Source organism: Aythya fuligula, chromosome 9, assembly GCF_009819795.1.
Source record: "Aythya fuligula isolate bAytFul2 chromosome 9, bAytFul2.pri, whole genome shotgun sequence".
Lineage (NCBI taxonomy): Eukaryota > Metazoa > Chordata > Aves > Anseriformes > Anatidae > Aythya > Aythya fuligula.
Window position 1 is genome coordinate 18,357,817 of NC_045567.1, and position 26,511 is coordinate 18,384,327.

The window sequence follows — 26,511 nt, forward strand, 5'->3', positions numbered from 1 at the left end:
TCGCTGTAGATGTAAAATGACAATTGGTACATGTGTAGTGCAAAAGAGCTGAAATCCCATCCAGGGACCAAGTTGCTTATTTCTGAAGGAGCTGTCATTTCCAGCAGGGGGGACACAATGAGAAGGCCAGGAGCGATGGAGCTCTGATCTCCACCAAGGAGAGATAACCACCTGATTAAAATAGGCCTCTTGTTCCCTCGTTACTCGATCGTCGTGTGAACTTACCTTATTTACAATTATAGGCAATGAGTGAGTCGCCCAGGTTGCAGTACACATATAGCTTTGGGCTTACCCAGCCCTTTGTTATCAAGACCATCTCTGGGACAGATTTCTGGACCACTCATAACACGGGAGCACAGAAGTGCTCCGAAGGACAGAGGTGATCTGCACGCTCAGAGCCATATGAGTGCATGCGGCATATATGTCTCCCACGGGGCATGCTGGGTGCAGGCAGAGCCAGCCCATCTAAATCAGGACGTTTAGGTACTCAGACACCTGTAAACACCACCAGAAAGCAAAGGGTCATTTCACAAAATGCTAATCTGCACTCAACATCCAGGATCTGCTCATTTCCCAGGTGAAGCCAGGCAGGGCAGGGTTGGAGGACACCCTCGTTTTGGGTCACTCTGGAGCCTGGAGTGGGCTGATGGCCTCAGGCAACAATGCACATCTCTGCTGAGATTCACTGCGCTTCCTTCTCCATCTTAATATTAAATGGCACAGTGTTTGCCAGATTATTATCCCACTATTGCTTGTGCATTTGTCTCTTATGTCTAGTGTCTGTCATTACACAAAGCATTTTGAAGAGCTAATTTCAAAAGACAGAAAGTCTACACTTACTATAAAAGTCATTAAATTAGCATGACAAGCATAAAGTTCCTAGGTTATAATTTGGTTATAGATCTGAAATCTTCCCTGTTCTCTCTCTCCACTTCAAGGATGAAGGCTGCAGCGAGGCACTGGCACGAGTTAGGACAACTGAGCTGCAGAGTGCACGACGGAGGAATGGGGAAGAGAGCTGGGCTCCACTGCTGCCTTCTTGGCAGTGCAGTGGGTGACAAGAATGCTCTCTGATTTCCCCTCATGTCTCCCAGCAGCCAGAGAAAGGTCTGATCAGATGGTCTTCTACCACAACAGGTGGGAACAAAAAAATAAATACATCTCGATGAATTTCTCATTGATTAACGTGTTGCTTGAAGAGGAGGCAGCACTCTTGCCTTTGAGATCCCACTGAATGCTGAGATGGGAAGATGCATTATAAAAGCAGCCACTGGCTAGAGCTGCAGCGCATCCCATTTATTTTAATCACTTCTTCATTTTGGAAGAAAGCTGGGGAAAGAGCTCCTTCTGCCAGCTCCATATGCACCTGTACTGCTTGAGCACACTGACCTCGGAGATCACAGGAAAATCCCCTGGCTTGTGCCAGCACTGCGAGTGCACAGGATGCAGCAGCGTGGGAGCACCCAGTTCTTCCTGGCTGCACAGGCATCTCCACGACACTTTGCATTTCCACAACGAGAAAATTAGAGAATAGACGGGGCATTCAAACACGGTGCTCACAGAAGAGGCTGCCCTGATAGTTATTTAGGCTAAAAATCTGCTGTCAACTTTTTTTTTTTTTTTTTTTTTTTTTTTCACACCAGGACCAGCAAGGTGCGTTTCTGTGGGCTGATTTGTTTGCTTTCAACCAGGCACGCTGCGAATTGTGGAAGCCTTACATTTACCTTTTCTTCTTTAAGCGCTTTAATTATCATCACTGACCTGTTGGGCATACCTACAGTATCAATGTCCCTTTTACATCGTTGCCTTCCCTTTCTCTGCATGTTTCTGCTATTTAACACTTGCTACCTTTGCCATTAGAGTCCTAGAGTGACCCCCATGGGTATCTTTGAAAGAAAGACCCTCTGCATTCCTGCACTGCCTCCTTACCCAAGTAATAGCAAAGGGACCTTTCAGACACATGGACCACACTGAAGCATTAATTAGGCTGATGAAATCCATAGAAATGTATGGATTCAGCATAATCGAGTTTCTTCTGCTGACTATAGTTAAGGAATACGTGAGCAGCTGGGAGAATAGAAAGTACTGTTAGGGTGAAGTCATGCATGTAATTGAGTATATTTAACATAACCATTTTAATGATCGGTGATTAAAAGTGCATCTACTTAAATTGTATACCTCTGCAATTTGTCCATATCAACTTTAGAGCAGACACAAAGAAAAGGTCGTCATATAAATTTATAAACAAGATCCCTTCCTGGCTGCACATGACTCGAGCTGGAATGATAACTCTGCAGCGGCAAAGGGGGAAAAGGCCTTCCGCGAGAAAGCAGCTACGCCGGTGCGATATTAATTAATCACTGGTTTGGCCCCTTTCTCTCCCATGCAGTCACAGTATTACAAGTGCATAATAAGTGAGTTTTCTTTTCATCCGTAATTGTTTATAACAATTAGATCTCTCGGGGAAAAAAAATCCCTGGGTTTCTTTCGCATATTAGAGGAATAGCTTTTCCCTCGCTTGACAATATTATGTGTGTGTGTGCGTATACGTACATTTAAATCAATTTTTTTCTCCGCAAGAGCGTTGCCGGACACCCAGCAAAGAAACGATAAAGGTTTTAAACTTCTCCCCTCGCTCAACTTCTCCAGGCAGCGAGCAGAGAGCGCTCAGAGCCTGGAAACGCAGACGGGGTTTGGGGGAGACGGAGCTGATGGGCACGGCTGCGTCTCTTGAGGGAGAGCCCCGCAGCATGGGAAATTAGCAGTCCAAATCTGCTAGTGGGGACTGGGTCCCACAAAGCCCACGCGTTGGGAAGGCTGAGTGTCTCTCTCGCGCCTATTCAATCTGCCCAGGCTGGTTGCAGCGAATAAATAGAGTCATTGTGGAGCCCATACACAAACCGACCCAACTCCCTCCCCCATCCCTCCTCGCCCTCCCCCCGTCCCTTTATGCCCAAACGCACACAAATCTGCGAGCGCTTTGCGCTAAGAGGAGCCCAAACTTTTCTTCCCTTTACAGTACGACGCCTGTGGGAAAGGTTTATCCGCACGTACTGAGTAGGCGCTTATGGTAGGGGGACGGGGGGGACCGGCTGAGGGCCCCCAGGAGCCTGCCAAGGGCAGGACCCATCCTTTCCCCCCTTCCAACCCCGGCGGCCGGGCGCGCACCCAGATAACGGTTCAAAGTAGCCAGATGCATTAACCAGCGCCAGGACGGGGGCAGGGGAGGGGGGGCTCCCTTCACTTTCTGTCGAAAACCTCAAATCGCGGCGGGCCCCTCTGCGAGGACCGCTGCAAGGTGAAATGCATTTGGAGCCTCCCGCGGCCGGCGGCAGCTCCGCGGCCGGGAATTGCTGCGTGCGGGAGAATTCGCAGCCTTGAAAGCATATTTTTCTTCCAGCGATGGTGGCACTTAAATGATAATGTAGGCAATGAAACCGGGGAGATTTATATCTTTTGGAAAGTAGGACGAGCCAGATGGTAATAGCGTCATTAACAAACAAACTTAGGATCTGCAAGTGAAGCTTGAAATTGGGAAAGAGATCTGGAGAACAAAAGGAGCTGCTGTTGAGGGGGGAAAAAAGAGTCCCTCTTCTGCCGGCCAAATCTAAGAGCACATTCTGGAGGGGCTGCTCCTGCCCAGCGCTAGATAATAAACGACGGCTTTTTCCTCCCCTGTTGTGACTGAGAAAGGACAGAGAAAACTTTTGCAATAGGCAAATGTGGCATTTATTTATGTGTAACCCTTTGTAGTCTCAAGTGTCCCAAATGGGCCTTTAATTCAAATCCCTAGTTTGATATGGAGGGATTGATTCTCTCAAGTTTATTTTATAGAAACAAAGCGCCGCTTGTCGAAGTCGAAGGGCCAAGAGTTCAGTAATTATTTTTGGGAATTAATAGTAACAAATAAATATTAAAGGTTAAGCGTTATTTGCAGAGCGAGTAGAAGCATCTGCAGGATTTATTGCATCTCCTCCTCATGCCGCCCCCAAAAATGCTCACTGTATGCTGGGCAAGGCACGGGCAAGGGTCCCAGGCAGGTCCCCAGGCTGGGGAGCTGGGGTCCCCCGGGCTCCCCTGCTGCCCCCACCGGGTTTCGCCTTTGGGGTTTGCTGCGGGAATGCAGCCCGAGGGCTTCCCGGTGCCCGGTTCCCGGGGGGGGTTTCAGGAGGATTTCCCCGGGGAGCCCACGGCCACGGGGGATCCGGCAGCTCCGGGCGGGGGGCCGGGGGAAGGTCGCCTCCGAAATGTTAACCGGCAGGATCCCAAACTGGCAACACAAATGTTCGGGAGTCTTTAGAAGATCCCCGCGAGTATCTCCCTTCCAGAGTAAAGTTGGTGGTTATTAAATGATTAATGATTTAAAAGATGCCTGTTAACAGCCCCAAGTTGAGAGACATGGACCCACGCTCTAAAGTGAAATCTAACGTGATTTTTCAAAATGTGCTGGAGATCTTTAAAAGCCCCGAGGACTTACCCTTAAGGCATTATTCAAAGAAAAAAAACTGAGACTGGCGGTTCGTCACAGGCAATTGTAAAGGGTTTCAAAGGACCGATCAAACGAGTTGGAGAGTAATCTACATTAAAGTCCGGATGGCAGTGTTACAACATGCACCTGCAGGGTATTTGCTATCCGTGCCCCTTACAGAGCTACAAATCACCATTAAAGAAAGCTGCTTAAGCTTCCTCCTCGCTTCTAGAAAGACTTACTCGGGCTCCTTCACTTTGATATTTATACATCTTGTTATTGATAAGTGTGGGGCTTTGCAGAGCTCCCTTCCCCCTTCCCCAAGTGCCCCCTTCCCCACGGGTGCCCCCTTTCCCCCGCGCCGGGCTCCCCCCGCGCCCCGCATGCGGGAGCCCCTCGGAAGGAAGACACGCGTGGGCGTGGGGTCCCCCCGCGGAAAGCAGCGAGCTGCGAGCTGCCGAGCCCGGCCGGAGCTTTTTATTTGCTTCATTTCTTTCCCCCCCACACCTCCCCCCTGCCAGCACTGCTCTCCCGGGCGGCCGCTGTCACCGGGGAGACCGGGGCAGCCCCGGCCGCATCGGCACGCTGGATGTCCCGGCGGATTTTCTCACAGTTTGCGGGAGGCGCAGACATGGAAATGAGCTCATTACGGGGGGGAGTGGCAGCCCTGGAGGCCTCCCCGCCCCCGGCCCGGCCCGGCCCGGCCCGGCCCGGCTCGGCCCGGCCCGCTGCAACCCCGGGGGCTGCGGGAGAGCCCCCTCCTCTCGGTGTTTTTTTTTTGGTTTTTTTTTGGGGGGGGGAGGGAGAGCGCAGAGCCCCACAGTGGGCGCTCTTAACCCCCGGCACGCCGGGGGGCCGCTGCTGCCGGCGGGGGCGGCCTGGAGAGCCCCAAGGACCCCCCTTCGTATCCCCCCTCCGGCCTGCACCCCCGCAGCCCCCGCCCCCGAGCTCCCACGGGCAGCACCCAGCGTGCGCGGCGCTCCCCCCGCCAGGTGATGTCAGCGGGGAGAAGCGAAGTTTGCAAAGCAAACGAGCCGGGAAGGGTAGAGCTGAGCAAACAAACAAACAAATTGGAAAAAAAAAAAAATCCAGATTTTTCACTCGAAGGTCAATAGGGATTCATCGTTCGCTTCCCCTGGCTGCAGGCAGGGTTTGCAATCCCCATGCCCCCCGGATCTCTCTTTCGGGGAATTTCAGTGCTCGGGTCTGTGTTGTCGCCACTTTCCTCCGGTGGGTTCTTGCAAACAAGCAAACAAACCAAAAAAAAAAAAAAAAAAAACGCACTGTGGCAGGGCTGCGGCCACTGCCCCTGGTCCCTGGGGCGGTGGAGCTCCGGCTGCCCGGGCTGGGGGGTCGGGACCCCCCGGGTCCACACCGCTGCTCCTGCCCCGGGCAGCGGCGGGGACGCGCCGGGAGGGAGCGGGAAGGGGCTGGGGCGGGCTTGCTGCTGCAGAGCAGTGTTTAGCTGCCGTTATCCCGGCCTCTTGTTTGGGTCAAAACTGCAAAACTAAAGGAAGGGGAAAAAAAATGCCGTGTTTGGTATCTCTGCCTCCATCTCTTGACACCCCTGGCTGCGGGAGGGCTGATACGCATCGCCCTCAGCTCCCGCTGGCGGAGCCCCGGGCGCGCATCAAAGCGCGCATTGTTCGGCGCTCGGGGGGAGCCGACAAGACGGGGCAGAGGCTCCGCACCGCTGCCAGCTCCCCTCGGCCAAAGTTTTCCAAGTCAGCTCCTGCCGGCAGAATTGCCCTCGGAGAGCCCGGAGGTGCGGGAGAGGAGAGAGCTCCGCCGCACCGGGCTCAGCCTAGGCTTGGGCGCAGCGCACAAAGCTCTCCGCGGAGCAGCCGCGCAGAGTAGGGGATGGGTGGGGGGGACACAACCGCGCCGGGATGCGCCCCCCCCGTCGCTAAGAACCACGCAACTTCTCCCTCGGAGCCCTCCCGGGGGGATCCTCGACCCCACTGCCGTGCCCCCCCGGAGCTGGGTCGCTGCTGGTGCCGCGGTGGATCCGGGAAGGTTTGGGTTTGTCGGGCCGGGGGACAAGCAGACCCCGCCCGAGCAGTGCGGACGGCCGACACTGGGACCCCGGGGGGGTCCGTCCCCTCCTGAACCCCTCCGGGCACACAGGCCCTGGCACCTTTTCCGCCACATAAGGGCGTGCGCGGTTTGCAGTCGCCTCCAAAGTGTTGCAAAACAACCCCCCGGCACGTCTGCAGGGCTGCCAGGAGGGTGGCGAGGCCCAGCACAGAGCCCCCCCTCTCCCCAGGCCCTCCCCTCCACCGACCCGACCCCCCCATCCCGCCGCTGACCGGGGAGGGGGGGGCGGACAGCACGGGGCGAGCAGCGAGCGAGGGGCGAGCGCGCCTTGGGCCAAGCACTAATTTGGTGTGTACGCTTAAGCCTGCCATCTGAAGGGCTGTATAGCAACGAGGGGAAAGGGGTGTATTTGCTGCTGGAAGATTTAGGTTGTTGCTAGGATGTGAGAACAAAAAATCTTCAATAAGTCGGGGAGGGGGGAGGACAGGGCAGTGGGGGAGGAAGGGGGGTTACAAGGTTTGTCACAGGGAAAAGTGCAGACATCTGCTGGAACTTCCATATCTAAGCTGTTCATTTACAGGAGCCAACTTCTGAAATCTCCACAATTAGATCTGCATTGTTCTTTCTCAACAACACTGCCTAGAAAGAAAAGGTCTTCTCTGTCGGGGCCAATCCAACGAAGCGTTTGACGTTATTAAATAATAAAGCGATTGTGATTTACATTGTTGTTCAGAAAAAGGGCCAATTATCCACTGTTATGTTGCCATAAAGATCATATTAACTCGAATTAGTAATCAAACAATATGCTAGCGTTAAAAGTATAGAGAGGACAGCGCGACTGGTCTTGTTGCATCCTCACTTTTACTTGTAAAACCAGAAGCATAAATGCACTTGAAAGAGGCGCATAAACTTCGTCCTAACGGGAAAAGAGTGAGAGAGGTAACAACATGTGTGGTTAATGGTCCCCCGGGTTGATTGTTTTCAATTAATTCAAAGCCACCCAAACCTTACATTGATTTGCTGTTTACAAATTAATTCTTCTTAATAATATCACAGAAAATGTTCCGCGACGCTCGGTGAATCGGGGAGATTTTTTTTGTCGGTGTGAGGTGGGGGTTAGGGTGGGCATTCGAAGGGTTTTTTGTTTTGGGCTGGTTTCGTTTGTTTTCGGAGCAATGTTTTTAAAAGGGCTGGAGTTCGATCCGGAGACGAACCTCGCTCAGCGCCACCAAAACGCAGACCCAGGCGCATCCTTGCGCTCCAGCAAATTTGCTCCGCCATAATCAAATAATTATTTTTTTATTAAAGCAGTTATTAGGTTTATAACTCATTTGCCACGTAAATTTGTGCAACCAACCAAGGCGATCTAAATAGGTTTGAGTTGCCCCTTGGGTACGGGATGTAAGCGGTAAGCAGGAGGATTAATTATGGGTGTGTGCAGCAATAGGACACAAAGGCTATCAAGTAGCACGGGGGGGAAGAAAGTGGGGAACTGCGGGCGGGCAGCGAGGGGCTGGGAGCCGCAGCCGCTTGCCCGCAAAGCCCCAGCCTTTAACATCAGTTCTCCACCGGGATATGCCCCCAGCACCCCGCAAAGCCCCAGCTTTTAGCTTCAGCCCGCTACCGGGGGCAGGGGGGCGCTGGGAGAGCTCCAACTTGTTGGCAGCAAATAAGGCGCTGACAGGTGATGCTCGGCGGGCAACCAGCGGCAGACCCGCCCGAAACATCCCGAAAACTAAGTGTGAAAGTGTGAAGGATTTTATTTTTTTCTCCCGTATAGACTCATCAATATTATCTCTTCTCTTATATGTAGACAAGATCCGCTCTTTTGTGCTCGGGATGACAAGATCTGACCCCTGAAAACATGCTCCAGGCGCTCAGCAGAATCTGCCTGCTCTTTCTAATGTCATTTGCTGTGAACACGTTTTGTTATCAGCTGGGGAGGGGGGGTTACTCGCAGCTCAGGTAATAACCGGTTAGCTGTCAGCTTCTCCCGTTTAGCGGTATTCAGGCAAAGAATGGCTTTGCCAAACTGTTCCAGAAGCTGATGCTATTTGTTACCACGATTAGGGGGAAAAAAGAACTTTCACAGTAACATGGGTTTTTATAAGCAAACACAGAGCAATTTTCCTCAGCGCAATGCATCAGCAAGTATATCCAAAAGAGCTTAATCTACTTCTTGCAGGATAGGGGCGAGAGGAATCAGCAAGCGCAGGGGCTGCTCCGGGATGCCATGAAAATGCCGGTTCGTTGCCTTCCCCGCCACGGGGCGAGGCGGAGATGGGCAGAATCAATCAGCCCCCTCGGTGAGGAGTGAGCCCCCGCTCTGGAAATAATTTCGAATAAAACTTGAGTAACCAAGTGTAACCAGCTAGTTTCCTCTGAGCAGATCGCCGAAGGGAAAAAAAAAAAAAAAAATGACGGAAATAAGCCAAGAAAAACCAATCTGCGCCGAATTAATAGGACCACAAAGTTTTTATCCGTGTGTAAGGATAATATATTAAGCCAAAAAGGAGACAGGTTATCTCTAAACAGGATTAATATGCGTTCGTGTATAGGATTAGACCATCTCATCCATTTAAAAACAGTGTCTCTCCTCCTCCACACACCATTTTATTATATATATTAAAAAAAAAAAAAAAAAAAAAACTTTTCCTGTTATGAGAACTTGGAAAATGCATTTTATTAATCGAGAGGCTTTTTTTTTTTTTTTTTTTTTTTTTTTTCCCAATCAAATGCAACTGATGGCCCTGAATGAGCCGCCTTGGAAGGAAACGGGCCATTTTTTAAAACCTGTGATCAAAACAGACCTGTCTTCAGAGAGAGCACAGCAGATTTAAATGTTGGTCAAAAGGAGTCACAACTGTTCATTAAAAGCAAACCCTAACTAGTGCTAATGTATAGCCATTTTGTGAGCTCAGGACTGTGGAAAGAGGCGAAAAAAGTCTGAGAGTGTGAGCTGATGCCGTGCTGGCTGGCAGTGTGTGGTCTATTGTAGGGAATGTGCTTTTTCCACTGAACAGAGAGCCCCCCTCTTTTATTCCCCAGCTCTACTGCACCTGCACTGGATCAGGGAGCTACTGCCATTCACCACATCAACAGAGAAGACATCTCTGACAGCACTCAATTCATTACATTTCTTCCTGCTTTTCAAACCAACACACAAAAAAAAAAAAAAAAAAAAAAAAAAAAAAAAGTGTATTGCCAATCAGTGCCGGGGGGGCAGGGAAAGAAATCTTACAATACTTGATATTCGCAACTCATTTCGGATTTCATTAGTCAGAAAACTCACTTCCCAGCCGGTTACAACTTTGGTTTGCTCTCTCCCCTTCTCTCCGGACGGCGGGGCCGGGCCAGGCACGGGCTCCCTCCCGCACCGGGGGGCTTCGCACGGCCCCCCTGCGGTCGCAGGGAGCAGAGCGAGAGCCCAGCCCCGCGTTCCCCCAGGAGCAAGAGCTACAAGTTTATTCATAATTCATCCTAGCGGCGCGGCCAGCCCTCGGAGCCGGCAGGAAAGCAGCAGCCGAGGGGAGCGGAGCTGCCCCTGTCCCGCGGCCACCCCCGGCAGGCGGCCCGGGTACCCCAGGGGTGGGCCGGGGGGACAACGAAGCCCCTCGGCGGGGTTGGCTTGGGGGCTTCAAACCCCATTTTTCAGAAGCATTTGCAAGCGAAAGAACCCGAGAGCAGAGGTTTTAGATTCAGGTATTTGATCTCGCCGGATCCAGACATCTAATTAGAGTGGCCTCAGCGATTGAAACGGTGTTAATGCCCATTGTTCCCCACTCCCAGCCCCTGGCCCTCCACCACTGGGTTACCTCCTGCTCAACGTCAAGAACAGAAATCTTTGTATTTTAAACCGAAATATATATATATATTTCCCCTCTTTCCGGCCCACTTTCCTCTATCGCGAGTGAAAGCAAACACTCCTGGGTATTTTTTTCTCCGACACCAGCAGAGGATCGCACCCCCTCGGTGGGGTCTGAGCAGAAATAAATCCCGAGGAGCTCTTCCCTACCTGAAAAGTCGGAGGAAATCCAAGTGCCTGCTTTCGGGTGTAATGTGTGTATCGATAAGGAAGACACTGCCAGCTCTGCCACGGGACCCAATTAATCTATGGCTTTCTTTACCTCAAACCCAGCTCAGATGTGTGCTTTAGAAATATCGATTTCATGTGACGGGGAAGTCGCAACTACCGAGTGTGCCTAGTGTGGGGAGGCCACGGAGCGAGAACCCGCAGCAGCGCAAACTCCACTCACGGGAGAGCCAGATTGCTTTTTAGGCTAAAACTAATAATTTCATAACTGATTCACATTCAATCTGGTGCCGGTGACGTCACGGGGCATTAGCATACGAGGAGGGATGAAGCCAGTGTGGCTGGAGTTGATAAGGTGCCTCCTGAGGAATTCGCTGCTTGTTTTAATACATTAATTATTTCTCCGTCTCACGCAAGTTTTGCAATTTGGAGGAGCTTAAAGGAACCATCACGGCACGGCGTGCCAGGGGACAGGCCAGAGGGCTTCTCCTGACGCACACCCATCCCTGGCTGGGGCGCCCCCAGGCCCAGAGCAGCGCATCCCTGCCTAGCCTCGGGAGGCTGGGAGCAGTGGGGAGGCCAGGCTGAGGGGAGGCCAGGCTGTGGGATCCAGCCGGCAGCCCTGGAGAGGGCCAGGGGTCTCCACACCCAAGGCAGCCTCAGTGGAGACCCTGCAGGCTGTGCAGGGGCCTGCTTCTGTCCACGCCCGGTGGGATCCCCCCGCCTACTCCCCATTAATCACGACTTTCTGTAAAAAGATCGCAGGTGACGTCAGCAGCCCTAACTGCCGAGGGGTGATGGGGTCACTGAGGTCACCAGGCCTCCCCTCCCGCTCTCCCAGATCACCCGCCCGGGTCCAGGGCTCTGCAGCTGCCCCGCGGCCCCTGCCTTGCTCAGGAAGAAGGGACGCACTTTGGGGAGCCAAGGGGATGGGGTCCAGCCCCACTGGAAGGGCTGAATGGCTCCCCGGTGCTTGTTGGGGTCCCATAGCCCCTGGACAACCTGCAGCATTGCTGCTTTGGCCCCACAGAGCTCCATTCGACGGCTTGGGGGCAGCTGTCCTGGTGGGTACCCCTAGGCCCCCCTGCACCCTGGGGTTTTGGCCTTCCTGTTCTCTGGAGAAGACAACAGCCTTGAAATAAGCACTCAGTTACTTGAGGCTGAAAGTAATCAACGGCAGAAGAGGCTCGATTTTCTGTGGGAAAGGGGATGCAAACAAAACAAATGTAAATCCTGAAAGAAACAAAAAAAAAAAAAAAAAAAAAAAAAAAAAAAAAAAGAAGAGGAAGAAGAAGAAAAAGAAATAAAATAAATGAAAAGACACCGTAAAAGATCTCATCCACATGGTCCTGCAAGTTGTGAGGACAAACTCTGGGACAAACTTCTCCAGCCTGGCCCAGCGTCCCCGCAGCGGGAGCCCCATGCACAGGCTGCGTCCCGGCCCTGCTGCCGGCAGGGCTCAGCCCCACACACTCGTCCTGCCGGGAAGCCGAGCTCCAGGCACGGGGCTCCCCGTGCAATAAATGGCCGAGCCCATCTCCTGCGAACATTGCAAATGGGAAGGCAGAATTACGGCTCGCTGCGGCGCGCCCCCTCCCTCTGCACGCACAGGCGCACACGCACGTGCACATGCACATGTATACACACACACGCACACGTGTGCGCACACGCGTGCATGTGCACACACACGAGCACAGCGCACACGCATGCACATGTACATGAACACAGACACGTGAACACAAAAACACACATGCACACACATGCATGCAGACACATATTCACACATGCATACACACAGATGTGCACACTCATATGCACTTGTGCATACTTGCACACACACTCACAAGCGGACTTGCACATTCAGAAACTCACAGACAATCCTACACACACTTGTACAAGCACACACACACTTGCACATGCACACACATTCTTTCACACAGACACTTGCACACTCACAGCCTCACACTCACACACCTCCTCTCGCACCCACACTCACCCCACTCTCACCCCATTACCCTCCCTGTCCCGGCTGCTGCCCCCCGTCCCCGGGGAGCTCTCGGAGCTCCCCCGGCCCCGCTGTGCCCTTGCCGCCGGCCGAAGGCAGCCCAGAGTCGGCCCGGGCCGATCTTCTTGTCTCTGCTCCGCGCCGCTCCGCGCTTGCACTGCCAGATTTGCAACTCCGAGATTTTCCATTTCTGTTTTTTTCTTCTTTTTTTTTTTTTTTTCATTTTTTTTCTCCCAAGTTTTTAAGCGAAAAAGCCCCCGCACTCACTTCAGCGCTGGACATCCTTGCCAAGTGAACTTGATTCCTCAAAAGCAAAATAGTAGCAAACTTCTTGCAATTCCCCGTGCCATCGTCAGAAAACTGGTTTTAATTACCAAAACTAAAATAGCGGTGGTGCTAACTAGCAGGCGATCAAACCGCAATCAAACTTCAATCTCTGAGCAGTTAGCTATAAACTGTCAGCAATTGAAAAGTAAACCTGGTGCACACAAAGGCTCTGTTTAATTTTCTTGTTGTAATGGCTCTAAATGAGGACCCCATCACTATGCAGTTAAGCGGTGTTGCTTGTCCCCCTGAGGCGCTGATCAGTTCTTTTTAATGTGAGAAAACTGGCAGCTCGAAGCCCGTCAATGGAGCTCCCACAACAAAAGTCCTGAAAAGCTGAATGAATTGGGTTTGTAATTACTGCTTCCCTCTCCCCCCTTGCAGCTTATCTCTTATTCATTCAACATATATTATTGTCACCTAATCGCACACTCCCAACATTTTTTTTTTTTTTTTAGTATCTACTACTGCGGACATGTTTGTTGTAGAAATTAAACAAAATAACCCTCCCTTCCCTCGTCTCTCCCCCCCCCCCCCAACAACAAAAATGTGGGAACGCCAGTGCCAGGCGCGGCTGGCTGCCGGCAAACACGCCCGGCAGCGGCTCCCCCGCCGGCCGAGAGCTTCCTCGGAAATCCCGTACGCACCAGAGCCCGCTGGAGCTTTTAATATTTGAGTTAGATCGGGCTTTAAATAAGTGAAGTGTATCTAATCACACCTATCAGTAATGGGCCTCTTGCCTTCAGTGGGACCTCCATTATATACTACTTAAAGCGCTCAGCTATCTACCTGCTACGCCGAGCCAGATAGACGGGGCTGCTGCACGTCGGAGGCGAGAAGGGATTAATCCTGAGCAACGACGCGCTGCTGCGGGGGTCTCCACAAGCCTCGAGGGCTCCCACGGCCCCAGAGGTTGTCTCCGAACAGAAAAAGAGGTTTTCGGCCAAGAAATGGCCGAGGGCAGGCGGCAGCCGTCCGCTCCGTCGCTGCCGGCCGGCGGCTGGTGCTGGGCTGCGGGCAGCGGCGCTCGCCGGGTCCCCACCGGCAGAAGCTGTCGGTTGCAGAAATCAGTCCGGCTATTACAACCAAATCTACTAACCGTCTAAATAATTAATTGAACCATTGCTCTTTGACCCTTGGAAAGTCCAGTAGGGACCCGTTTGTAGTAATAATACCCCCGAATGAGCCCTTGTCAAATATTCATTTAGTGGTTAATGTGAGCGATTTCCCCCTGGGACAGGCTGTAATACCAGCTTCCCAGCTTTGGCAAGAAACCCTGCTAATCTACCTCTCCAGTTCCGCAAAATATTTTAACACCCCAGTCCTTAAAAAAAAAGTAAAAAAAAAAAACACACAGGGGAAACTATAATCTTATCCTCGGGTTCATTTCGGCTCTGTACAAGGTTAGCGAAATATTAACACTGACGCTCGTGAACCGAGCATCACCCCGACCATGGAGCACACAACAACTCACGAGAGGGAACCCAAAAGGGCTTCAATAACCAGCATAAAAACACATCCACGAGCTCTGCTACCCATCTCAGCTGCAAGAAACGACAGCCCAGTACAACGGCTTAGGTGTAAATGGGGTTACTTAATGGGTTGAATTTAAAATCAGCTGTGGACAATGGCGTTCTTCCAAGTAACACTTCAAAAAATCAAATCGTTCAGCTGGACTCGTAAAATGCTTGGGTTATCTTCTCTAAGCGCATGGATGGATGGATGGATGGATGGATGGATGGATGGATGGATGGAAGGAAGGAAGGAATCTGTCCAGGGGAGATCAGGTTTCAACAACATATATTTTACATCATACTCCGAAATCTAAGCTTAAACAAATTGCTCGTATAAAAAGTTGCTGAATTCACTAAGCCTGAATATGTGGCTTAGTGTCTTTTGTTTAATGGTATTACCTCGCCTTCTCTATGCGAATTGTAAAAGGACCAACATTTCCAACTACCCCCCTCGAATATTTTAGTTAGCACTTCAAAAAGGGGCCAGGTTTTATTGCTGTTAATTGGCTAAGATTCCCCTTAAAAAATGGAATCGCGATATCGATTGGGCTTTTATTCCCACTTCTCTTTTCTCAGAGAGGCGAGCGGGAGCGGGGATGTGTGCTCGTTACCACGTGAATAATCCCTAGATGCATTACAAACGCCGCACAGCTCTGAAAAAAAAATATGTTTTACTCGTTGCATTAATGTAAAAGAAATAAAAAGGTTGGGAATCTGTAATAAATGCTCTGCTGCCCAAGTACCGCGACGGCGCAGAAATAAAAAGGACAAAGGGAGCTAAACTACATAAACAGACAGTGAGCAAAACTCCACATCTCCTGGTCTGGCAATTTGAGTTTTCATCTGGACACCAGGCTTCAAGTAGGAAGGCCAGAACTGAGCCTAGGAAATAGCACTACCGAAAAAAAAAAAAAGGCCAAGATGAGCCGGGTAACACTATTTGTGATTTTTTTTTCCCCTCCTTCCTTCCCCCTGAACTAAAGCACAATCCAGTGACCGACAAGAAATCCGAGCAAGAAAAACTGAGCAACACTTGCCCCCACTCCAGAGCGCTTGGTTTGTGCCTTGCCTAAGCGAACCATCGCATCCTTTTCTCTCCACGCACAACACAGGATTAGCAGCAGACGCGACCAGTTTGCAATCACAGGGCCCCCACTCCCAGCTGATTGTGGTTTTTATTATTATTATTATTATTATCGCACCTCCTCACGCGTGTCTCCCAAAGGAACCCCCAGCCGCGTTAGCAACCCCAAATAAACGCTGGGACTTTCGGGAGGGAGGGGGGAGCGAGGGGCTGCCACCGGGGCTGCCCCACCGTGCTGCCCACCGCCCCATGCCCGGCCGGGGCCGCAGCGCGGAGCGGCCCCTCGACGATTGCGGTTGCAACTGTACAAAGTGAAACTCTACCTGGCACGGCTGGCGGTGCTCTCCTCCTATTTGGCGGGCGCCACCGCTTCTCTTTGGGGCTTGTGACCGGCTGCAGAGATTGTCCGAACTGGGGCTACACCGCGCTGGCAATTTAAGAAATAGGATTCAAGAAAGGGCTGTGATATAAGGTGAAAGTCTCTGGCATTCGATTTTTTTTTTTTAATATATATATATTTTTTTGGGGGGTTGTTCTGTTTGTTTGCTCCATTTTTGTCGGTTCTTACCTTTGCCCAGCCGAACCCCCCCGCCCCCACCTCTCACCTCCTCCTGCGCTGCCCCGGAGCGAGGAGAGGAAAAGTTGAGCAAGTCCCGAACAAAGGCAGCGCTCAGCCCCCGGCAGCCCGGCCTCGGGGGGCCACGACAGGCAGCTCCCCACGGGGGGGGACACGGAGGGGAGGACACACGGGGGGGGAGAAAGAAACGCTCCGGCTGATCGAGCCCTGCAGGCCGGGCCGCCGCGTCCCCCAGCCGCCGGCTCGGGCACGGCCCCGAGGAAGGCAACAAGTGGCCACCAGCACCGGCATCGCCACCGGCATCGCCACCGGCCCCGGGGGGCAGCGGGAGCCGAGCGGCCCCTGCCCCCCGGAGCATGGCCCGGGGACCTGGCGCGTCCCGCCTGCTGCACCTTCCCTCTCCCTTCGCTACCCACACAAATATTCACGCTCCTACATTTGCAATGCTCGTTATTTCCAGTGCTCGGTTGGCCCCCGGGAGAGCTTCTGCCGCATGTATTATTAAAAACAAAAACAAAACCAAAAACAGCTTGCGTTGCAAAAATAAATCCAAGACTCAAGCGGAACTTCAGTGTCCATATGTCAAAAATTTATTTATCTCAAACTGTGCATAATGGAGTAAAAACTTAACTTGAATATGTACCTGTTATAAGGATGGTATTAGTTCAAATATATACATGGACTGTCGGCAGACTGATTTCAAATAATACAGAGCCGAATCTTTAAAATACAACTACGGAAAATGAGGAAAAAAAAAAAAAAAAGAACTTAAAATATCATCACAATAAATTTACAGAAATATTACAAACCATAAGAAAATATTTCAAACACAGTAATTTCAGGTTGGTATTTTTCTTTTTTTTTTTCTTTTTTTTTTTTTTCTTTTCTTTGAACAGGATGAAGTCTGGAAACAAAAACTTATTATAAATTAACAAACGGCATGTGAACCTGCATGGCAATTTTTGCTTTTTAACAAGAAGTAAAAAATAAAATAAAATAAAATTTAGTACATCTAAACGTTTGCCCTTTTACAGCAAACCAAGCCCATGGTTCGCAAGTACTCGTCCTACCGTTTTTGCCTTTTGTACAATTTCTAAAACAATTTAAATGTCCAAACGCTGTAAAATAATTTCCTCTCCTCTCGCAGCTGTTATAAATTCAGCTGCCAAAGCCACAATGCTCCAAGTAGACTCTATTTTTAAAAAATAATTGGCAAATTCTCGAGTTTGTTTTTTTTTTTTCCTCTCTATATTACCAATGGACATTCTGATTGCCATGTTTATTTTGATAAATACTGTACAAAAGTTGCCTGCAAATATTAAAACATTTTCCTCTTCGCTCTTTGAGTCTAGCTCTAAATATTATTGGTAAAGACTTTTGCAAACTTTCTGCAAAGTTCCTACCGTTTTCACTAGAACTTTTTAAAAGTTTTGTGTAGTTGCTTCCCCTCCAAGCTCTATACAAGTTCCTCGTCGGTTTTATTTCTGCCCCCCCTCCCCCGCCCCCGGTTTTCTCTGTACAAAAATAGTCCAAAAAAAAAAAAAAAAAAAGTCCAGAATTTCTAATAAAAGTTTTTTTGTTTGTTTGTTTTGTTTAGTTTTCCTCCCCCCACCCCCCCCCCGCCCCTCCGCCCCCCCAGCCCCTTTGTCTTACATATGTGATAGAGGGAGTGTGCCATTAATGGCTGTGCCAGGAACAGGTGCACTCTGGTAGTGTTGGGACATATGAAGTCTGCTTGGGGCAGCTGGTTCTGGTACTTCAGCACCTGGTAGATACATGCTGATCATGTCCCGAAGGTCCCCAGCTTGGCAAGGAGCCCTTGAATGAGACGACGAGGTGACTACGGGGGGACTGGAGCTGGATTCCGTCTTGACCACCGAGCCCATGGAGCCCAGGGCCATGCCCGGGGTCCCTTGCTGGGAGTACGACATGCTGTAGGTAGGCGATCCGTTCATGTAAGTCTGCGAGCTGGTCATGGAGTTGTACTGCAGGGCGCTCACGTCGTAGCGGTGCATGGGCTGCATCTGCGCCGCGTTGTGCGCGTTCAAGCCCGGGTGCTGCGGGTAGCCGAGCTGCTCTTGCATCATCCCATAGCCTCCGTTGGTCCAGCCGTTCATGTGCGCGTAACTGTCCATCCTCTGGTTCACCCCAGCTCCCAAGGTGGCCCCAACCCCTACCCCAGTCGTCATGGTATTGGTGCCCGGTGCCAGTAAGCCCCCTGGCAACGTGTACTTATCCTTCTTCATCAGGGTCTTGGTTTTCCTCCGGGGTCGGTATTTATAATCCGGGTGCTCCTTCATGTGCAGAGCTCTGAGCCGCTTGGCTTCGTCAATGAAGGGTCTCTTTTCCGCCTCGGATAAAAGTTTCCACTCGGCCCCGAGCCGCTTGCTGATCTCGGAGTTGTGCATCTTCGGGTTCTCCTGGGCCATTTTCCGCCGCTGCCCGCGGGACCACACCATGAAGGCGTTCATGGGGCGCTTGACCCGGTCCGGGCTGTTCTTCTGGTTGTTGGCGGCCGAGTTGGAGTTGCCTGTGCCTCCCCCCGAAGTTTGCTGGGGGGCGGGAGGTTTCAGCTCGGTTTCCATCATGTTGTACATTCAAACTACTTTTGCCTGGAACCAGCCTTGAGCAGAGAAGCGAGGAGCAGCGGCAGCAAAGTCCCAAGCTGGGACTTTTTTTTTTTTTTTTTCCTAGGGAGGGGTATGAAAGGGGGGAGGGGGACTCCCCAAAACCACACTTGGATCACGATCAGAATCTTCCTCTTCGCTGATGGATTAATAATGCTAATAACTGCTATTATTACCGCCGGAGCCTTGCTTTTAAAAAACTTCTTCTTCCTCCTTTTTCCCTTTTCTCTGCCTGCCTCTCTCTCTCTCTCTCTCTCTCTCTCTCTCTCTCTCCACCTCAGTCTTAAAGAGCCAGCAAACTACTTTACCCCCTTTTGCAAACACACACACTCTCTCTCTCTGCCTTGACAACTCCTGATACTTTTTTGAACAAGTTAATAGACAACCATCCATGTGATGGGGGCTTGTCAGGGAATAAATGTGTTCGCCCCGGCCAATCAGCGCTCGGCGGCTCCGCCACTGAGGACAAGTCTCTACCCCTGGTTTTGCATGAAACGGGGCGGGGGCTCGGAGCCGCCGGGACGGCTCGGCGGGGGGGGGCGGGCCCAGAGGCGGCCCAGGCAGCCACTGGGAAGCCTTTGTAGCTCCCCTTCCAGCAACAGGTCACACACGCCTTTTGGAGGAAGTGGGTAAACAGCATTGTTGCGACGTTTTTTTTTTTTTTCCTATTTTTTTTTTTTCCTCCCCTTTCCCAAGTTGGTGTTGGCTTGAGGCTGGGAGAAGCCGTGGGGGGAGCGCGGAGAGGGAAAGGCCTCCCCCCAGACTTCCCCCCCCCAGCCTCGGCCTCCCCTCGGCCCCCCACGCCCCGCTGCAGGCACCCCCCCGGGACCGGCGGGGTCCCGCATGGGCAACGCTCACCCCGCCCGTGGGGCCGGGGTCTCCCCACCCGTGGGGTGCTCGGAGGAGCGGAGCCCGCTGCCTCCCCGCCGGGGAGCCGAGGCCGTTCCGCACAGCCCGGGGTGCGCCCCCTTCGTGCCCTCATCACTGAGCCCTTCCTCCGGTCTCACGGTGTCGGGGAGACTCAGGACAATAGGGAGGGGACCCCAAAAGTCCCCCCGCGGAGCACGCACGGCGGGGCAGGGACCCGCGGCGGCCCAAGGCTGCCCCGCGCCCTTTGTGCGGGCGGCGCTGGGTGGGCGCGCCCGGCGGTACAAATAGGTAGTTTTGTTTCTCTTCTTGTCGCTACACGGGGCCGCACAAAGCCCCGGCTAAGTTTACTTCCACTCTCTTGTTGGGATCTTTGTTGCTAAAACGCACTTGACGACAAAGGAAGGAGGGGAAAAGAGGACGCCGAGCGGGGGGGAGCCGCACGCCGGCCCCGCTCTACCCACGCCGCCTCCTCCTCCTCCAACCCACCGGGGCCTGGGCTGCCCCTCCCGGAGGTGGGAGCCCCCCCGGGGGTGCGAGCAGCCCCCGGGCAGGGGGGCGAGGGGCAGGGGGCGCCCCGGGACCGGGCACCGCAGGCGGGGGCCGGGGCCGCGCCCGGGCGCCCCGCACGGTCCCAGCCGCGGCGCTGCGGCGCCCCCTGCCGGCCCCACCCGGCCCCGAGAGATGCCCGGGGGGGAGGTAGGAGGGGGGTTGGGAAGGGCCCGAGTTATTACACCCCTTCCAAATCATCCTGCTGAACAACCTCCGTGCCATCTTTGCGTGTGGGGATTATGCAAATAAATCCTATCGGGTTTAATGAGTTTAATTCGGAGATAGGGATAGAGCCGGTAGATAAGTGATAGGTTAAAGCGGCGAAAAAAATAGGTGCAAATTACGAGATGAGGGATGTAAAGGGGTTCTGATTGTCCGGCCGCTCCTGAGGGCACGGCGACTATTTACTTTCGTATTGTTTATGCTCGGGTCGGCAGTTGATAACGCCATGCCAAATAATAATAATAAAATCTTAGGGATAATTAAATTGAAAAAAAAAAAAAAAAAAAAAAGAGGGGGTGGGGTGGGTGGCTTTGGTGTTTGTTCAGCGTAATAAAGTGATACCGGAGGCTTGGTGGTGCACAGGCAGAGCGAGGCTCTGGCTCCGGCTGCTGCCGCGTGGGGTGCGCAGCGCGGGGACCCGCAGGAGCAGGGCGGCGGGGGCTGCGCTGTGCCCGCCGGGGGCCTTACGGGGCCTGGCCCCCTTCTAATTGCATTTATCCTCCGAATAAAGGCTGGGAAATGCCTACCAATTGTGTTATCGGGGAGTATTTACGGCTTTATTTTAATTAACCGTTTTAATTATCGATGCAATAAACTATCTATCCGGCGTGGATACATACTAACACGCCGTAGGAAAGAAGGTGAGGGCGATACAGCTCCTTTAGGGCATTTTCTGCCTTTCCTCTAGGGTGTGTGGGGTTGGGTATATGGACACACGGCCGGGGAAGCACGGACAGCCCGGGTTGCAGGCTGGAAAATAAGAAAGATGAAATAGTCCCCCGGTTTTCTGTATTAATGACAATAACAACAGCACTCTGCGGAAGAATATAGCCACGTTGAAAGGGAGGCCTGCGGAGGGATGGTTTAATCTGAGTGGATTTAAAAAATCGTTGCCTTTGGTATAATTTATGGAAATGAAAAGTGCTTACATTAAACAAATAGTCTGCAAATGTTCTCAGTGATGGGCTTTACGGCACATGCACTCTTATTTCCAGGTTATGAGTTTCTTTAAAGAAAATGAATGTTAACTACTTGGATTTTGTGTATTTATTGTTCTAATAACCGCCGATTTCTCTAAAAGCCCTGAGGATACAACCTATCGTGTTAACTGTATCGGAAAGAATATACACATTTTCATATTATTTTTTTTTCTGAACCTGCTAGTAACCAATCTAAAGCAAACTATTAAGCAGTCTTGTGGAGATGGAAGATTGCAGCTCCATTTTTTGTCCTTAGCTGCAAATAGAGGTTTAACTTGCAGTAATTAGGTGAGAACTAGCCAAGCATCTTACTATTATGATGCTTGTTAAAAACGCTTCTTTTCTGCATCTGCATTTGAGTGTGTTCCCCTCCACTCTTAATCTTCTTATGGAAATGAAGGCGAACGGCAGGGAACCTGCAGAGACTTAGAGAATGTCCTTGTTAACTGGAATTTCTCAGCATTGCTAATTAGCAGAGTTTGACGACCACCAGTATTGGGGAAAGCTCTGTTTAGCCACTCACAAACCCTTCCGAGGAAGAGCAGACTAATTTTATTTTGTAATTAAAATCTGAAAAGGGCCCTATTTGACAGTTAGGGCTATGAGAGTTTTATCTCCCTGTGAAATAATTACTGCCTTGATAACTCAATTTTCTGCAAAATGTCAACTGTGAGCTCCAAAAGTTTTAATTTCATTACGTTTAAAAAAATTCAGAAGACGAAAACGCGCAGAGAAATTTCCTCCCCCCCACCCCCCCGCAGGAGCTCAGGAGCTGAAGTTCGCCCAGGACGTTTCGGCACACGAAGCCAAAGCCAAATTTCCCATCCCTGGGGAATTTCAGAAATCACACCGTGGGTTTGTGCTACTCTCCCGTGACAAACGTGGGGAGAGACAGCCTCCAATGCCAAAAATGATAATAATAATAAAAATCGAGTGGGTACGGAGCTCCTTTTCCAGCCCCCTGCCCTCTCCGCGGTGGCAGAAGCGCCCCATTTGCTCAGCCAAAGCAAGCTGGCACAGCGACGGGCGCAGACCTAGCGACAACCTTGGGCACCGGCAAAAAAAAAATAAAATAATTAAAAAAAAAAAAAAAAGAACACCAAAAAAATACCAAAGCACAAGCTCAAATAAACTTCACGAGTTCCAAGTTCGCGGGGCCGAGGGGCAGGGCCGGCCCCGGACCCCAGCGGGGCTCCTGCGCCCCCCGCCCGGCGGCCCGGGGCCACCCCTCTCGGCGGGGCCCGAGGGGAAGGGGCGGCCGCTCGGGGAGTCCTGGGGACCCGAGCCGCTGGGGCAAGCGTAATCCACTCTGCTTGCGTTCGGGATATATTTTTTTATTATTATTTAAAACGGTTTAATCTGCTTTTTGTCCCTGCCTGTCCAGCAAGTAGCCCGATTGTCGCTCTCAGAAGTGGCATTACACGTACAAGCGGTCGAGGGGGGCGAGGCACCACCGCCGCATCCAGCCCCAGTTTCGCCCAATAATTTCCCTCAAGGGCTCTGAGGACCCTTGAAAGCTGGGGAATGCGGAGGGAGCTCCGCGACCCCTTTCATCCTCCTTCTCCCTAAGGCAGCCGCGGGGCGAGCACACGTGCGGCAGGGCGACAGCGCACGGCCCCGCCGCTCCCGGGGATGCCCGGGGATGCTCGGGGGACCGGCGGGGACCGGGGGTGACTGACGGGGACCGAAGGGGACCGAAAGGTGCCGGCGGGGAGCGGTGTGCCCTCCGAGCGGCCCCTCTGCCACCTCCCCGCCCAGCGACTGCCGCCTGCATGGGCTTTCTGCTGCTGTTTTTTCAGGGCGTTAAAAAATAAAAGCAACAAACAAACAAAAAAAGATTTTAAAAAGGAAGAAAAAAAAAAAAAAAAAGAGGGAAAAAAATGATAGCGAGGTTAAAAAAGAAAAACAACAACCGGCTCCACCTTTCTTCAGTGCTGTGAGAAGCGAAATTAATAATAATAATAATAATAAACCTCGGATGCTGGGACGAGTTTCTCGTACACAATAAACAGCAGAACAGCCGACTGACATGCACACACAGCACCTCTCAAAGTCGCTTTCAAAAGGCTTCTCAATAAACGGAGAAGCCGTCTGTCCAAACACGCTTCCAGGACTCTTCATAAATAGCCAACAGCCTCCTCAAACTCTGCGATTTTTCCCTGCTTCTGAAATACCACTCCCTGGACCTCCTTCCCAGAGGAGAGCAGAATGGAAGCCGTTATTTTTTCTTACATGACCTTAAAAATAAAACAGAAAATCAAGCACCAGTGGCGAGGATAAACTCGGGAATTACTGCACAACATAACAGGGTGAAATTACAGTTGGAAGTAGGCCCTTTGCCGGGGAGGCAGCCCCCTTGAGCAGGATCCTTTTTGGCAGTCTATTTAAAGTTATCTTTCCTTCCTAGTTTCATAAGAACAAATGAGTTTTCTTTTCCCATTGTAGTTGAATGAACTCATGTATATTAAACACAAAACCCCTCCTGAAGAACGCTAACTGCTTTGCTTAAACCCACAAAGACACGAAAATCCAGAATTGAAGGTTTCCAATTCCTGAGTAAGTCCCCTTAACTCTCTCAGGCTCACAGGAGAGAGAGGTTGGGACATTTTCTGAAAGTTTTAATGCCTGGAAGGCGCTATCTTAAACAGAAACGTGTCTTTTGCTAAAGCTGAGGTTCCTATTTTCTTTCTCTCGTTCCCCCTCACCACCTTTGTATTGACATAAGAAAAAAAAATGGTGTTAAAATGGGTCTGTTCATGGGATCACACGTGTCGCCCTAATCAAATGAAGTCCTTTTTGGCCCCAGAGCAGTTTTGATGGAATTATTCCGGCTCCTCCATTGAATTCACAACGTTTCCCAAAGAAGCTCTCGCACTTTCAATGGGAACGCCTGAGACAGAGCCTGGGGTGCTTCAAGGTTGCTCCTCTCCCCAGCGCACCTCAAATCCTGGAATCCCGAGGTATGGCTTGAAAAATACATTAAAAAAAATACAGAAAAAGAAGAAAAAAAAAAGCAAAATCCCATTCCAGCGATCCTCAGATCACTGACACGATCGCCCATAATGGAGCCAAGACGGTGACTTTTATCTCGCTGTTCCTCATAGTCCTTAATTTGGAGCTCATTGACAGGACAGCCGGTAATGACACTTTCAGAACTGTTATGGTCTGGAGTGACAATCTCTCCATCTCGCCCATGGTTTATTGACACCATGGGCTCATTGTGTCAACTTAGGCTTGTGATTTCAGAATTCTCCAGTGACGGGCTCGTTGTGGGGATTTTAATTCAAATTATAGACTAGCTGTCTATACTGTGAATTCATATTTAGACGGCGCTTAATCGGAGCAGAGAGACGGCGCTATAAATAATACCACCACCACTTCCCATGTGTCTATCTACGGTCCTTCACCCAAGAATGACCTAAGGGAGCTCGAGAGGGAGCTGGGGGTGCCTCATAGGATGCTCCCAGCATCCTGCATCCTGCGCCCGGCCATAGGCCAAGGACGCGTGTGCACCCCGCGGGGACAGGGCAAGTTTTGGGGGCGCAGGAAGACCTGTCCCCTTCGGGGCTGGGGCAAGGGGGGTCGCAGCCCTCTCTGCCTGGACATCCTGGGGGAGCGTGGCTTCTTCCCCCGCTTCAGCCTGAGAAAAGCGGGGCGAAGGGGGGCACCGGGGGTGCCAGTCCCTTGGCTCCCCGTGCCCAGGCAGCGCTGCCGGAGGAGGGTGCTCGCAGCACCCAGGTGCCACAGAGGGGCGGGGAGGGGAGAAAGGGGGGGGAAGGAGGGAAAAAGTGGGAAAAGCCGCCCTGAAAACTGGTATTTAAGGTCGCTTTTCGGGTTTCTTTCTTCGAGTCTCCCCTTCCGCTGCTCTGGAGAGAGAGCTGTGGGAAATAGCGGCATCCAAAAATCTCTCCTTCCAAAAGACCGAAGTAAGCTGCAGATGCACCTTTCCCCAGACTGGAAAAGAGCGAGAAAGAGCCCGGGGCTGTCCCTCCTCCCCCGCTGCCAGGTGTCTGCCCACCGGGCCGCGGCCCCCGCTCTCCTCCCGTGGGTGCCGTCGGGCTGCGAACCCAGCCCTGAAAAAAGGCGCATTTTGGTTAAAGTCGTCACTCGGGAGCTTCGACTTTCTATGCCAGTTTCTACCCTTGTTAAGGGGGGTTTACGACCCGTTTATAGCCCCCATCACAACTATTGTTCCTAAGGGGAGCACCAACTGCACCGCTCCTGGATCTGGGTTAATCATTCACGCTTCGGCAGGAGTCACTGCGGTTTTGTGCAGTGTCTTCTGACGTGAAAACGGGTGTACCAACCGCTCTGTATTTTGTCCGTTTCCTGTAGTAATTGACATATAATATCTCTGTTTATAGCTCGTTTGACAGATCTATACAGATGTATATTTTTGCTTAATTTCGGAGTTATATATACCAACGCATGCCAACTAAAGAAACAGTAAAGGAAATCTGGGAATTCCGTTGTGCAGGAAATCTGTGCAGGGCTTTTGCTATTATTTATAGAAAATGCTATGTCTTTAGTTTGGGCGCTCTTACTACAGAATTGCCTTATTAAGAGTCTCAAGCGGAGATCAAACCTAGAGAATGGGGAAAGTCTACTCAGCGCGACAAACAATCCTTAAAAAACGCTGTTCGTATAATTTCCAAAGTGAAAAGTTTATTGTGAGACCCACAGCCATGGGATTCATTTAATAGAAAAATTGCGGCGCTATGACTTGCGACCAGGCTATCAACAGGAGATACAAAATAACCCCAATTTAGCAGAAATAATTTGGTTTCCATTAGCGTTTCTCCTCGCACGCAAGACGCACAAAGTGGGTTCGGCGTTACTGCAACGCGCGGACTCAGCCGCTAAATGCTCTCCTCGGAGCTGTGCAGGTGCCTCCGAAATAATTCACCTAAATCACCTCAAAAGTTGGTGGCAACGCAGCAGTTCATGTATTTTGGCTAATCGATTTATATCAACCGGCTTTCTTTTTAATCTGTCAACTCAGTAGGAAGACAAACCTCACTCCAAGCATTCATTCCAGACAAGGCTTCTTCTTTTTCCAGGAATTTGGGGGGGGGGGGGGGTTATTTTGCTCTTTTTTTGGGGGGAGGCGGGGGGAAAAGACTTACAGCTCCGCGTTTCCACACATGCCATTTTACACGTTTTTTCCCCTAACGAAACGGAAACGTTTCCTCTGCTCACAAGCAGCACCTGTCAGTGCCGA

The 26,511-nt window shown here is 51.4% G+C and overlaps 1 protein-coding gene and 1 long non-coding RNA gene across 3 annotated transcripts in view; both read right to left on the reverse strand.

Annotated features, from left to right (window-relative positions):
- Nucleotides 1–26,511, reverse strand: part of LOC116492701 — a 76,786-nt gene that overhangs the window by 6,079 nt on the left and 44,196 nt on the right. The window lies entirely within an intron of this gene.
- SOX2 (SRY-box transcription factor 2) lies at nucleotides 17,684–19,400 on the reverse strand. Its single transcript, XM_032193580.1, has one exon. The coding sequence runs from the start codon at nucleotides 18,637–18,639 to the stop codon at nucleotides 17,692–17,694; it is 948 nt and encodes a 315-aa protein (XP_032049471.1). The 5' UTR covers nucleotides 18,640–19,400; the 3' UTR covers nucleotides 17,684–17,691.